This window comes from Tubulanus polymorphus, chromosome 8, assembly GCF_964204645.1.
Source record: "Tubulanus polymorphus chromosome 8, tnTubPoly1.2, whole genome shotgun sequence".
NCBI lineage: Eukaryota > Metazoa > Nemertea > Palaeonemertea > Tubulaniformes > Tubulanidae > Tubulanus > Tubulanus polymorphus.
The window spans coordinates 5,714,858-5,730,796 of record NC_134032.1 but is presented as its reverse complement, the minus strand read 5'-3'; the positions used below and the strand labels follow the sequence as shown (position 1 = coordinate 5,730,796).

At 38.0% G+C, this 15,939-nt stretch overlaps 1 protein-coding gene across 9 annotated transcripts in view; it reads right to left on the bottom strand.

Annotated features, from left to right (window-relative positions):
- LOC141910208 (uncharacterized) overlaps window positions 1-15,939 on the bottom strand; it is an 86,978-nt gene that overhangs the window by 39,836 nt on the left and 31,203 nt on the right. For all 9 annotated transcript variants that reach the window (XM_074800921.1, XM_074800919.1, XM_074800924.1 and 6 more), the window contains 6 exons: window positions 15,717-15,797; window positions 6,301-6,483; window positions 5,902-6,028; window positions 4,537-4,640; window positions 4,313-4,460; window positions 2,772-3,541 (listed from right to left, as the gene is read on the bottom strand). In XM_074800921.1, coding sequence (XP_074657022.1) covers window positions 2,772-3,541; window positions 4,313-4,460; window positions 4,537-4,640; window positions 5,902-6,028; window positions 6,301-6,483; window positions 15,717-15,797 — 1,413 coding nt within the window. The remainder of the gene's footprint in view (window positions 1-2,771; window positions 3,542-4,312; window positions 4,461-4,536; window positions 4,641-5,901; window positions 6,029-6,300; window positions 6,484-15,716; window positions 15,798-15,939) is intronic.

The window sequence follows — 15,939 nt, the reverse complement described above, 5'->3', positions numbered from 1 at the left end:
AGGGGCACAGTAATGAAAATGGCAAACTGCTAAACAGGGCATTTGCCTCGAATTTTTCAGACGTTTTCAAGGTTTTTTCTTCATTGACTTCCCACATCAATCTTACAACTCCTACAGTAATCTTATTCGAACTTCACGTAGACACAAACTTAAAAATTCAATTCAAAATATTGAATTTGCAAAGCGGGTGGGAAATGCAAAATCATAAGCGTTTATGAGGCGACAGCCTACAACGAAAGCACAGATAATACACAAATATTCATCATTGATACAAACAAACTACAACGAAAGCACAGATAATACACACATATTATTGCAAGCTGTCAAGTTGTGCCTTAGATTTGAGCAATAGGAAAGAAGGGATAAAATTTTCATCTATGTAGGGTTGAAATAGGGATTTCAGATGACTGGTTAGGGCATAAAGTTTGGGCAATTCATACACAAATACTCATTGTTTTATTCATTGTTTTTTTATGATATGAGAATGATCCCACATCCTTGGCAGGGTGGCAACTTTTTAAAAATTTACTTTCTCGTGTAAGTCATTTTCCTTGCAGAGTTGCCACTTATGTGAAGCTAAAAATCCGGAAAAAAAAGTCGGGGGGTGTGGGGGCCCTCCCCCAGAAAATTTTTGAAATTAGAACGCTAGGAGATGCGTTCTGGCGCAATACGCGTTATAGGCCTCACTTTCATTACCGCCTATAGATCATTTTTTCTAATAGCGATTGGTTCCGTCAAATACACCTCATATATAAACCAGAGCCAAAAACAAACGAAGCGTCAGTCGATTTCGATTGTCGCGTCATCTTGGTTTAATCGTGTACTGCGGGGTTGTTGCCACTACGTGGCAGCACAATACAGCTTTTTGGAACCCTCTATGGAGCCGTCACATTTTGATGTTTAGGGTCGAATCCCGAATTGATTTTATTTTTTTCGCAATGTTTTCTTTAGTGGTTATTTGACTTCTCCCGAAAATCCGGAAATGAAATTGGATTTTTTTAAAATCCGGAATTCAGGAGAAATCCGGGGAAGTGGCAACTCTGTCCCTGACTCGATCTGCTAAGAATCCAATCAATTGATACAGTCAAAATACGTTAAACATAGACGGAAAACGTTTGATTATATGTCAATCTGATTATATGTGCTTTAAAGAAATGAAAATTTCTTGATTGATATCCTAAATGGCTACCCTTCTCAAGTACGATCTTCTGGTATCACCACTGAAAACATGTTGCACTACCAAAGGTATCGGCATCAACTTCTTATATGATAGTACAGAAATCATACCAACGATATCATACCATGGATTTCAAAAACATTTTATCGCACATGGACATTTATTTAGGAATCAGTGAAAAATAGGCAAAAAGGACATTTTTCTCCAAAAATTAGGAATACAATTGTAGATAAAACACTTTTGACAAGGAAAAGACCGCTTGATAGGCTGTTCATGGTTTTTTTTGCGAATTTCCGTTTTCATAGTTAGTCAAATATTTGTGAATGTCAATTAGTTTGTAATTTAGCCCGAAAGCAGCATATCTCGGATTAAGCACAGTCACTGTAGTTCAGACCTAGTTCCAAGATGGCCGACACTGTTAAATATGGAAGACTGAATTATTATAGTGTGTTCGATTATTAGTTCTGGCCAAGCATCAAGAGTAATAGAGGAAAACCGAAGTTTGCCCTTAAAGATTAAGTGCAGCCTACTCGTCAAAATGCTTATGATCTCATTCAATAGATAACTAAACCATATACCATGAGAAAATGTGATTTCTTCGAAAAACACTGAACTTGAATAAATATATGGGTTTGAAAAATAAAAAACAGGTTCCCGAATTTTTGAGCGCCTACTGATATTTGCTATGCGTGTGATGTCATACGGGCTACACAGTGAATACAATGTGCACTGTATACACATTACCACATCAGTGCATGTTTTATTGGTTTGTTCCTTCTTCATGCACTCATTGAATTCATGATTAACCCTTTCGCTACGCATGACGGTTTGGAAATATCATTTGAGTGATACGTGTTGTTCCTATGACGTTTGTGAAACGTCATTCACCTATCGACCATTAGCGTTAACGTACACACAAGCAGTGAATACACGCATGCGAGACTCCAGCCCCTCCCCCACTCAATCCCGCCCCATGGGCTATGTGAAGGCTTTTTGACGAAAATTGCACTGATTTTCATGATAAAATACCATGATCTTCGATAAAAACATAAATTATCAGTATAGAAAAATTTGAAAAATATAGATTTTTCTGCAAATTACGGTATAAACAGTCGCGCTCTCAGTGAAAGGGTTAAGTATTGGTTTTATCATCATTTTCATAACTGTCATCATTTAAATATAATAAGTCAGGAGAGTTTCCCATGCCTCTCAGAGACTTTTACTCCATACTGATATATGTACTATGTGCAAAAAGCAGGAAATAGAAGATAGACGGGGATAACTGAAACTATGAGTACCATGAATATCAATAAGAAGCTAGAAGTTCGCGCTGGCTTGAATTCAGCATGTAGCCCCTATTATACCATCATCACATGGGTGTCAAATGAACTACCCGACATGAAAACTCCTTCAAATTTACACTTTCAATCATTTATATTTCAGTAATCCATCACTCATTGCAGCTAAAATTTCTTAAGATTATTATGTAATCATGTAACATCATCGATCATAAAAACAAAAGCTATTTTAGGCTACACTTTATCTTCAAAAGCGGTTACAAAAAGACTCTGAAAACAACGTGTTTTTTACTCACGGGGAATTTGAGGAATTATTTGAGTCGTCGAAGTCGGGTTTGACGTCTGCTGCTGATATACCATATTCCTCATTTGACCTTGACCCATTGCAGAGGCCGGACTACGTTGGTTTGTCGCAAATCCCGGACTCCACTGTGGTTGATTGAATGCTGCTGGACTGCGTTGCGGACCGGTTGAAGCGCAACCCCCTGGACTACGCGCCGCCACGCTTGGACTTGGTGAATACGCCGGGCTGTGCTGCCCGGCGGACACGTACCCGGGGCTGCGCTGGTTTTGAAACCCGGGACTGATTGAACCCCGACCTTGTATATTTAACGCGAGTGGTCGATGTTGACTGACAGTTGATGATGCGTTACGACCGATTGACTGTTGACCCTTCAGCAACTGATTCGACCAGGTCATCTGTGAAAGCGCAGCTGCCGATGGCATTGCATTCGTTGTAATCGCAGATGAACCGCCGCTAGAGGTAGCCTTTGTCAAGCCGAACATCTCACCAGATAAAAACGTGTCCCAACAACCACTGGAACTCGACTTCGGCAACATATCCAAAACATCGTTGATATTCAAATCGTCTTTACCCAGTTTCAAAGTAGCAGACGCACTGATACTGGCGCCACCTATAGTATTAGGCAGTAATCCATTGCCGGGCGGACACGCCGACGTTGACGGGGTTTGTCGCGGCTGCTGCCGATGTTGCGACCGGTAGATGATCGATTTCATTAAACTTGTCGACGCTGAACCTTTCAATTCTAAATCGTTATCGCATTCCCTGAAAATAACGTTTTATTTGAAAATCAATATTCATTAAAATCGAAAAATCATAAAAACACACGCTATTGTCTATTTCAACATTGCTTGAGAGGACATCCGGGGGCCGCGCTTATTCAGTTTTAATAGTGCATACCGGATATAGGTCCAGGCCAGATCAACAGCTGAACTAAAAGATTTATTTTTAACCATAAACAATCTATCAAACGATTGTCAAAAAGTCCTCTTTGATTGGGCTTGCAGACAAAAATGACTCCATAATTTGAAGTTTAAAATATGTTTCCTATGTTTCCATACCTACAACCATAATTTTGACACGATTTCCCCTCAAATTAAGTTGAAATATAAATTAGTTTAAGATGAGTTATAAGATAGAATCAAAACACTGAATAATTATTAACTCAATGAAATATTCTAGAATCAATTTTTCATTTTCAATTCATTAGCTTTACAACAGGGTCAGTGATTCATCAATGATCATCTCATTACTCAATAAGTCTATTTTTTCTGGATTATATTTCATAACCCCAGTTCGTCTGGAGATAACTATTAGGATATGGTCAAAATGTCAAATAAACTACTAGTTCAAGGAAACATTTCGGACTTTCTTTTCAGGTGAAATTTTTATAACATAGACAATATAAATTCAGTATTCCTGAAGATGGTCATTGGGATGTAATCAAAACGTTGAATAATCATCAGCCCGAAGAAACATTTCGAATTCTCATTCTTAGCGTGGGATTCTATACTTTCCATTGGAATTGTAACGTACCTGATGATAGAATGAGTCGACATGATGAACTCCGGTTCACTCGTCATTTGATTATTGAACAATTTACTTTTCGTTTGTACGAAAACAAAACGATTTCCCTGCAGTTTGAACCGATAAATTCCGCTAGTATTCGACCCGTTCTTTAATACTACAAAACATTTAATACATACATGAGCACATGAGGGATTAAAAGTAGAGGGGGAGTTTTTAAACGTAGAACATACCTTCCTGATGATGTTTAGTGAGTAATTGGTTGTCATTGACGTGACAGAATTCTAGAATATTCTGATCGATGAAATTTGGATACTTGTAATGATTGGAGACCCCGCTATAAAAACACATAAGCAAATTAACAGATTAGACAAGTGCTCAGTTTACTGGGAAGGGTTCAGCGTACCAGTAGTAAGGGCTCTGTCAGCGTATCAGCAGTAAGGGTCCTCTCAGAGTGGTAGTAGCAGTGAGAGTACTTAAATTAACCCCAATGAAATTATCTCATTAAATCCTCATAACTCATAACTATTGTGTATAGGGCTTCGAAACTTTACAAAGCAGTAGTTTATAATCATAGCCACCATATAGTGCTGAAAGATTAAACTTGAAGAGGGGGTCCACAGGTGGGGTCAATTTTGGGGGTCCAGCGCAAAAAGACCCCATAGAAAGTCAGAATACTCACAGTTTTGTGTTACATCGTCGATATTCATAAATAAAGATACTGTAGATTACTGATTACTATCTATCGTTAAAACCTTTATTATGCTTCTATTACAGTCTAAGTATTTGAATCTTCATCAAAATGTCAAATTTACCACATTTCAAAATTCTTCAAAATATCAAAATGAGAAATTACTTCCGGGTTTGGATTCTCGAGTATCGGCAGTTGCTATGCGTTAAGAACATCGACTCAATGCGCTGCAAGGCGCTTGTGACATAAAAACAAACTTTAAATACGAGATAGGTCAGGATGTCGACTAGTCGCCTACAGCAAGTTAACCCTTTTAGTGCTGACTAATCAATACCCTATAGCGCTGGAGATTATTTTGAAATGAAAATTTTGAAAAATTCCACCCTAGTGTGTTGAATAACGGGAATACTACTATAGTGCGTCTACACCACGGTGCAGTGTATCGTTAGTTACTAATATTTCACTATGTTTGACTGGTGCTGCCATCTTTCAATAGAGATAAAAACTAATTACTAATTACATCAATACACCGCAGAGCAGTGTACAAGCAAAAGCCATCACTGATTCATACGCCGCACTGCGGTGTAGACGCACTGAAAGGGTTAAGGGTAATAGCAGTAAGGGTACTAGCAACAGGGGTACTGGCCATTAGTGTACTGTGAGAGTGGTATCAGCAGTAAGGACTCTCATTAAGGGTGATCATAGCAGAAAGGGTACTGCTAGGGCATCAGTAATAAAGGTACAGTCAGGGTACTGACAGTTAGGGTTATCCTAGGCTAACGGCAGTTAAGGGGAGTACTGTAAGGGTTCTACACAGTATCTGCAGTAACAGTACTCAAAGTGTTTCCGACAGTTTCACATTCGAGGGTAAGGGGATCCTGTAAGGGGAGTTTACTGTGAGGGTTACCTGGTATCACAAGCCACTATTTTTCCAGTGAGATCCTGTTTTGTAGTGAACTGATCGATTCCGAGCATGTTTGATTTTTCTGTGATCGGCAGACGACGAGCGATACATACTAAACACGACTGATTCTCTACAATACACAATACATAATACATAATTTGTGCCGCCTAGAGCTAATACAAAGTTACTCTCAGGACCATTCTATAAAGATCAACATAGTTGATCCTAAAAAAGGGAGTGATGATGTCATAGGGGATATATGTAGGCATCCGTCTTAATAGAAAAGCATGTATTATGATTTATTTGATGATGTCATCGGGAGATTGAGGTTGAACAAAAGGATATCATGGGGGATCTATGGATGCAGCTTGTGTATAGTGATGATGCCGTAGGAGAAATTACCTATGAACGTATCATCGTGTGACTCGCAGTCTCTGTCTACTGGATACGGTTGTAGAACGGCGGATATCTGCATCAATTCGTACTGCGACGAATGTAGCTGAGGAGTCGTAGCCGACACACCTCCTGTTCCTGTTCCTCCTGCTGCCGAACCACCATTAGATTCGCCTTCCTCACTGCTATCAGCTAAAATACAACAAATAACTAAATATAATCAACATTATTATTAATAGCAGTAACAAGACTATCTAACTCAATGGGTTCTGTTTAATAACTAGAACAATATTGATAATAATAACAATTGAGTTTTCTATAGCAACATTTTCACTGTGATACGATGTTCAATGGTGCTCTCAATTAAATGCAGCCGATATTTGCAAATGCTTAGTTTTCGGTTCATGTGAGGGTGATTTTTACAGAAGGGGGAGGCGGGGGTCGGGGTTTGGTAAGTTTTGAAATTTCGAGGAGTATTTGGTGCAGCTGAGGCCTATTTTCCAATGACAAAATAAGACAATAATGAAATGGATCGTTCATTGTTTATGTCATGAGTAAATGAAATGGATGGCTCCGACAATATACAAATCACTAGAACTCGTTCATATTTAAATGCACTTATTAATAAAAAGTTGAGTCCCAAGAGGGGCCCCAATCTATAATCTTCCTATATACCACTCAAGACAAGTGCACAATGCCTGAATTAAAACAATGACTACTTTTATTGAGCACGTAGGCTATATGCTTTGAAGCGCGTGATTGCAGATTCTAAATATAGATTTCCCGCGAAGCGCTATTAAATGTGTATAGGCGGAGGATTTTCATCCCTGAATGTGCATGCATCTTACTCAACAGCTGACCTTTGACCTTAAGTTATCAAAATCACATTTTTCCCCTTGCAAGACTTTCAATCCCGATTTAGATGAAATATGAACAAAAATTTCTTTATATTCAAATATATTTGATAAGGGCAATAAAAGTCGCAAGTTAATGGTACAGATATGCAATAAATATGGTTGTATAATGCATACGTGCTTGCCACAGCTCCCTATGCTAAGTGCAGTTTTCGGCTCGTGTGCGGGGCCCTATATTCTGTGCTAAATGTGTTGAACTTTCGTGTGCTGGGACCTTTACCCATAGTCTCTAGGATAACTCTTTATGAGTTAAGAGCCCGGAAATTAAAAATACAAAACGGCAACAGTGACCTTGACCTTTGACCCTCTGAAATATAATCAGTTCCTCGTGGTTTCTAGGATTTAACCCATCCATAAAATTCCACCCACGAAGAAACACACTAGATAATAGGATGGTTATATCTAAGCCGAGGGTAGTCGGGTGTTGATAGGGTAGTGTAGTGTGATCTGTGTGCATTTGTGGCCAGCACAGATATCACAACGATCATAGTTAGTGTAGCCCAGGGAGAGGCAATATGTGAAACAAGGTAATAAAAAATTCAGTTTATTTCCAAACCACATTTTCCAACGCATTTCTTTGAAAGAATCAAATGATTTAGATTTCATCTTTTATTTTCGATCAGTCATCATCGTACAAGATACTAATTTTCCATTACAAGCACGAGCGGGGCGGCCGATCGCATTTCAGCTCATTTGAAGGCTTTACGACTATTTCTTTTAATCAAATCCTCCCAAAGTTTATGAGTTGAAATATATGAATGACATACGTGGAAATTGATTTAATCATGTAGATATAAAATCATAAAAAAGGTGCCCAGGTTGGCGGGTTCCGTTAGACTATTTGACAATGTTTTGTTTGTAGGTTGAGAGCCGGGAACGCTGATACAGCGAGTGTAGTGCACACATGTGGATTGTGTTGACAAACAGAATGGGGAGCATGGGCACTGCAAACAATAAGGCGGAAACTCTCTTATGAAAAAAAATTGCGCCCCAGGCATCTATCACGGCCAAACTGATCGTAAACATGCAATTGTTTGTCGGCACTTTATAGCGGATAAATTATGAATATGTACAAAAAAATATGTCTGATATTGGCATTTATTGCCAGTTCCAATGTTGCGTCATTCTCAGAAGATTTTCAACAACACGGAAGTAACATGTGATGACTTGAATTGAATGACTACCTACCACCCCTCATTACTGTTCCAAAACCAAACGTTCCGCATTGACTATAAATTAGTAATATAATTTTAAAAATGGCCATTATTCTAACTTAAGTTGTAAATCATTATTATCTTTCAAATGCGATTGCTATAATGTTTTTGTAAACGGCCATTAAGGCTTTATGTTTCGCCAGCAATTCACAGCAAATAATGTAACTACGCTAATGTTTTTGGCCGCTGTACACTCAATCGGGACAGTTCGTGACTAGCTTCATTGCGGTATTATCGTTTATTAACATTGCCATATCACATCATCTAGTTATGTTATGCCTGTGAAAATTCAAAAGGTGGCCATGTTTGTTTCTGATGCTTCACATAAATCCCGCGCGGTGGCGCAACAGCGCGGAGTGGGCCAATACATCAAGTCATCTTAAACCACTTATGATAAGAGCCTGAAAACGTGAATTAAGAATGGCTTCCTGTGACCTTGACATAGGACCTACAGTGCCCAAAATCTAATCAGTTACTAACCTCATTTAGTACAACACAAGCTTTGAATTTCAGGATCTATCAAATCTATCAAAAGGTTAAGGTGCGAGGGGACGGAAACCACTGCGGACAGATGGACAGACTAACAGACCCAGGGAAAGATGATGAAGTGAATAAAGTATGCCCCACCACATAATAAAAACGTCAAACATGAATATCACTTTCAGTATGATATAAGGTTACTTGAATCATCAAAATCAAAATTTTTCCTTGCAAGACCCTCAATTTCATATACACAGTGTTATCATTAATCATTTTAGCTCTCAGGTTTTTAGTAAAACAGCAGGGTCTCGACCGACTTTGACTAAAGGCCAAAACAGGGTTCATAGTTGTAAGGCTATAGGAGCACTTAATATAAGCACTTAAATACACATTTTTCAAACCTAAGTAAGCACTTCTTACAGGAAAATCAGGCGAGAAGAGTGAATTTCATTGCCATTAACTGACTATCTCATGTAAAATTCACTGCCAACTGCAGCAACTTTTTAAGAAATTTGCAATTTTTTCGAGCCAGTGACCAAATGCCTGTACAAAGGCCCTTTAAATTGGTTGGAGTAGGCCTACTGATTTCACCAGCATATATCATATACCAGCATAAATGAAAGGTTGAAGGAGAAAATAAAATTTACAATCTTATATAAAATATATTGATTTCTAAGATCACGGATCTATTAAATTGGAAGGGATCATAGCTTCCTTCTTTGAGTATTTTCCATGTAAAATCACTGATGGACTGCAGAAAAATAAAGAACGAAAATTGGAATCGGAATGGATTGAATTCCAATGAGGAAAAATCTTACTCTTTCAAATGATCATAAATAAGTCATATGTCAAAACAGAAATATCAGGAAAAAGTTTGTTTTAAAGTTAGATATGATAAATTCAAAGGGGATCCGTGCTCCAAGTGATTAAAAAAGCCTAACATGTTTCCCCTTGAACCAAGAAATTTATCAAAATCCGTCAATGGACACGATCTCTGCGATATCACACACAACTCAGTGCATGGTGATTTATCATGGATATTTGTGGTAGTGGGTCTTCCCTAATGATTCAAAATAGACACCTTCCGTACAACAGTGAAAAGAAATCAATACAATTTATATGTCTCGCCATTAAACATCGTCACACTGTTGCCAAGATTCCCATTATTACAAAAAAATCATAAATCTATAGATTCGCAACACTTTTTAAACTGAAGCCCCGAAATCGATTTTGAAAACCATTGCTGAGGCTTGAATTTCCCCTTTGATAATTCAACGATTGCAAGGCCCGCTATGAACGGAATCCTGTAGCAACAGCCAACATGTGTGGCACTTCCAGCTTCGCTGACAGCTGATTGGAACATTGCCAATTTCTTCGGAAAACATTTATTATTATTACTATTAGACACAGGTGCTGAGACTCATTCAGTCTGAAGTAAGTATGGAAGATCAAATACCGCATAATATCAAATACATTCTAAAATACTAAATTCACAACCAATGAATCTAAATAGTTGGATGTTCTAAGCTAAAAATATGCGGTTTACTTCCCTGGAATAAGTAACAAGAAAGAAATTCTAACAAGAGCCCCAAGGGGCACTATGGTTAGCCCGTCAGCTTTTCATAAAATGGCAAATGATGCTGTTTTACCTTGTTCAATAAAGTATAATTGAATTTGATTTGATATTTTTTGCAGAATAAAATTTGATTGAATTTGCAGTTTGAGCGCATGGCTAATTAGCATACCAAGGTAATCCATTCGATTTGAGAAAAGCTATTTTTCCCGGACTATGCACAATTGTCAATGATATTTTCTGTAGTGCAAATAAAAATATTCCTTCCAAAAACAAATCAACTAAGATTTCACAGAAATCTATATTGAAATACAATTTCAGATCTTAAAATCAAACCCGGAGGTAAAACGTTAGATGATACCGCGGGTTCATGTGAACACCTGCTGATCTCTACAGCTAAGCCAATCATAGAAGAGTCTTTGCTTTTTGATTGGCTTTTTAAAACAGACATTTTTGCGATAATATTTTCGCGAAATAGCTCATATAGATTTCAACGAGGCCCTCTTTCAAAATTCAGCTTCATAGGGGATGAAGAATGGATATAATGAATGATTGGAACATTGCCAATTTCTTGGAAAACATTTATTATTATTACAATTAGACACAGGTGCTGAGACTCATTCAGTCTGAAGTATGGAAGATCAAATACCGCATAATATCGAATACATTCTAAAATACTAAATTCACAACCAATGAATCTAAATAGTTGGATGTTCTAAGCTAAAAATATGCGGTTTACTTCCCTGGAATAAGTAACAAGAAAGAAATTCTAACAAGAGCCCCAGAGGGCACTATGGTTAGCCCGTCAGCTTTTCATAAAATGGCAAATGATGCATTCTGTGGGTTAAAATTGTCCAAATCCACTCCCAGCTCATAGACTTAGCTAATCCCAGGCTAATATCGTGTTTTCACAAGTAGCACAGACAGCGACTGGAGCTGGCAGGAACAAATACCTCAGATAAATTGTTTGCCTTGGTCTTATTGCTTTGAATGCGGAATAGAATTGAATTTCCTAAAATTTGCTCAATAAAAAAAAATTGATTTGGATTTGCTGTTTTACCTTGTTCAATAAAGTATAATTGAATTTGATTTGATATTTTTTTGCAGAATAAAATTTGATTGAATTTGCAGTTTGAGCGCATGGCTAATTAGCATACCAAGGTAATCCATCCGATTTGAGTAAAGCTATTTTTCCCGGACTATGCGCAATTGTCAATGATATTTTCTGCAGTGCAAATAAAAATATTCCTTCCAAAAACAAATCAACTAAGATTTCACAGAAATCTATATTGAAATACAATTTCAGATCTTAAAATCAAACCCGGAAGTAAAACGTTAGATGATACCGCGGGTTCACGTGAACACTTTTGCGATAATATTTTCGCGAAATAGCTCATGTAGATTTCAACGAGGCCCTCTTTCAAAATTCAGCTTCATAGGGGATGAAGAATGGATATAATGAATGATTTGTATGAATATATGCTCAGTTGCACAGTCAAAGAGCCTTTACTCTGGAAACCATGCCATTTGTATAGTAATAATGTAACAAGAGCCCCAAGGGGCACAATGGCCAGCCTGTCAGATTTGCTTTTTATAAATGATGTAATCTGTGGGTTATATTTATCAATATACACTCCCTGCTCAATGTCATTTACATAGTACAATCGTGTTTTAACACAGACAGCAGGAGCGAATGTAATATAGAAATACTAAGTTATTGTATTGTTCAACGCCCCTGGTGGCCATATACAAAAACCAATGAGCTTGAAACTCACCTTAATCATAGACCATGTCATGAGCTACAACTTTCCAATTGATTGTGGTAGCAAAATATGCATAGGTACGAATGTAATATAGAAATACTAAGTTATTGTATTGTTCAACGCCCCCTGGTGGCCATAAACAAAAACCAATGAGCTTGAAACTCACCTCAATCATAGAACATGTCATGAGCTACAACTTTCCAATTAATTATGGTAGCAAAATATGCTTAAGTATCAAAATGATGTGGCAAAACTTTTTTTCCACCTATGAATGAGTACTGATGACCCCAAGATGGCCGCCAATTGCGTCATAATTGCCTGGTCAAAAATACCCTCTCGGATATAAAAGATCCTTTTCCAAAGAATACCCATTACAAATTGCAATGAAAAATGGCACACCATTAGAAAGCTACAGGACTCAGAATTCAGGCCAAAATTAACATTTTTGGGAACAAAAAAGGTCACAGGACGGCCATCTTGAGTCCGATCGACCCAATTTTTCTCATGCCGATGGGCCCTTGGGGGATACAAATACATACGAATGATCAAGGTTATTGATAAAAGTGTCTTCAAAATTTCCCTCGAAAACTTCTAAAATGTGTAAAAAGTGCTGATTTTGGCGAACAACAATGGCTGCCAGTCGGCCATCTTGAATCTGACAGGGCTAGTTTTTGGCCTGAAGATGTGTCTAGGGTAGATACACGTATAAACCAAATATCAAGACATTACCTTGAAGCGTCTTCAAAACTTTGGAACTCTCATGAACTATCTAGATGGTTATCTCTCGACTCAATAGCTTCAAGACCCATCTCAAAACAACTTTGTTCCATGCAGCATACCATTAACTCTCGGAAAGCGAATTGGATTTAACATTTTTTTTGGCAGAATACAATTTGATTGAATTTGCAATTCGAGCACATGGCTAATTAGCATATCAAGTTCATACACTCGATTTGGGAAAAGAAATTTTTTGCGAACCTTGCGCAATTGTCAAGGATGAATTTTCTGTAGAGCAAATAAAAATTCCTCCCAAACACCAAATCAACTAAAGATTTCATAGAAATCGATCTTGAAATATGATTTTAAATCTTAAAATAAAACCCGGAAGTAAAACAATAGACGATACCGCGGGTTCATGTGAACACCTGATTTCTATAAACGAAATGTTGGTTGTGACAAAATTGTTCAAACGGTTTTAGGTGGTAATAAGTACGGAAACGTAACGACCATGGTCGACTTATTCGATGAAATCAGGCCTATGTGATATCCAAATTTTGACTTTTTTATTCTCCAGACCTCCCTGATATAGAAATAAAAAATTTTGGTGGTACGAATAGTGCAATCACAGCGCCGACGGCGACAGAGCCGTGTCAGAGATCGGCGGAGTGAAAATTGTCGAACACGAAGAAGTAGGCTATTGAGCTACTTGAATTGCGAAAACTCCTGGCACGGCCCCGACGCTTTTCGTTGATTAAGTAGTACAAATATCAAGCAATGGGTTTTCACAATCTACCGCCGGTGTTTACCGGATTTCAATATCACTCCAAAATTCAAAGAAACCTCGAAATATCGAACCGCAACACTTTCGGTAGATATCCGCAGCTGCCCAACCGGGAAACTTATTTGTTGATAGCATCGATAGGATCCATCATCTTCTCCCGTCAAGGGATTCGAACCCACTAAGCTAAAGCCGTGCCAGAATCGGGTCGGGCCAATCACAGCGCTTGTAACAAACCACATTAGGCTTCTGTGGAATTTCCCAGTAAATGGGCCAATCAGCGAACACGTAGCGAACGCGGAAGTATTGTCGCGTGTTGATACATGACGTCATGCGCAAAAGCGCCAGTAATGAAATCACGATAATTCACGTGAACAGCTACTGATATTTTTAGATAAACCAATCACAGGGAAGACACAACTTCCTGATTGGCTGATAAAAATTGAAATTTTCCCGATTTTATTTTCGTGAAAAATGCAGAAAACATTTTTATGAGAGCCTATTTCAAAATTCTGCTCGCTACGATTCCGAGAATGGATTACGCTTAAATACGTGATTTGTTCGAATATGCCCTCACTTGGCAAGCAAAAGAGCCTTTTGTGTGGAAACCATGTCATTTAAATTCGCTCCATTTGTATAGTAATAGGCTCAGCCTACGGCTGGCCTAAAAATGGGCTTGCTGACATATTGTACTGAACGCTTGCTTGGTGGTTTTGTATTTCTGTAGTAGAATTAATCGAACTTTGGAACTGATTACTTTTTTAAGAGCTAAGAGATCGTGTTGTCCTACATCGTTTTCATAATGTTACACATGGGAACTGGGAATCGGAATCGTTTTATTGTAGACGTGGACCAAATTAGTGCATGCTTTTGGGTAGTTGTTATTTGAATATTGTAGTGTCTTAACGGAAACTATCATCATGTTGATAATTGCTAGATTACTGATCGGATTGTGTTGAAATGATTTTGCATAGAAAAATTTAAAGGTGAAAGAAAAATGTGACTAACTCGAGGGATACAGGTGAAGAGAAGCGGACACGAAAATAGATGGGAGCCACGATTTTTCTTTTTAAAATAATAAAGACATTAAGCACTAGGATTGACACACTATGATCATCCGACAACCGCCCCCTGGCTCTTTGAAGAGACAGGGAACCAGTCTTCAATTCAATTCAGAATTTATTTTACAGAAAAGCGGTTTACAAATTTTAGATATTTAAACTGAAAAATATAAATGTTGATACAGATTTTTCAAATGTCTGCTAACGCAAGCACCCAATGAAAGTAAAAGAAAATTAAAAGAATTTTTTAAAAACGTTGAAGTAAATGTTTTATTGTGAAATTTTAATTGTGTCAATAAAGAATGAATTGAATTGTCGGCAGCACTATGCCGCGCATGAATACCAATTTCAAGCCTGATCACGCATGCTCAACCAAGTTTGGTATGTGCTGCTGAAATAACAAAAACGATTGAACAAAATCGTAAAACAATGAAAACGATTAAAGTTTAGAAGAGTTTTACGTCCCGACTGCAATTACTTACAGTGTAACCCTAGTGGGTCTTAAGAGACGGCCAGGGCCTTTTTATAGGTTGTTATGGCTCACAACCTGACTAAGTTAGCAGAGCTTAGTCCATGTATGTGTCTCGACAGCCAACGCCAGAGGCGGTTTCGAACTAGGGACCTCTTGGTTCCCAGTCCTCCACTCAGCCCTCCACTCAGCTAACAGCACAGGACAGAATCATAAAACAATGAAAACAACAACCGTTTAAGCCAATATACGAAAGAAACCTAGATTTTATAACTGCATTAAATGCGTGTAAATATCAGAGCCCAAGTTATCGACTCCCCAAGCAATTTATCAATCCGTGTGATAGCAATATGGGCTTGCAAGAATGCAAGCCCATGAAAATTTCATTGTATGCCACTGGGCTCAAGAGACTTGGACGGGACAGGTGGGGCATAAAATACCTGGGTTACGTACCTGGAGGAGATTTTTGCAACATACGGCAGTTGAACGTCCGACCTTTATTTGATGCATCGGTAAGGCCACTTCCTGGTATAACTAAAAAATGAACAAGAAAGAAATTCTAAAAATGGGCTTGCTGACATGGTTGTACTGAAAGCTGGCTTGGTGGTTTTGTATTTCTGTAGTAGAATTAATCGAACTTTGAACTGATTACTTTTTAAAGAGCTAAGAGATTGGT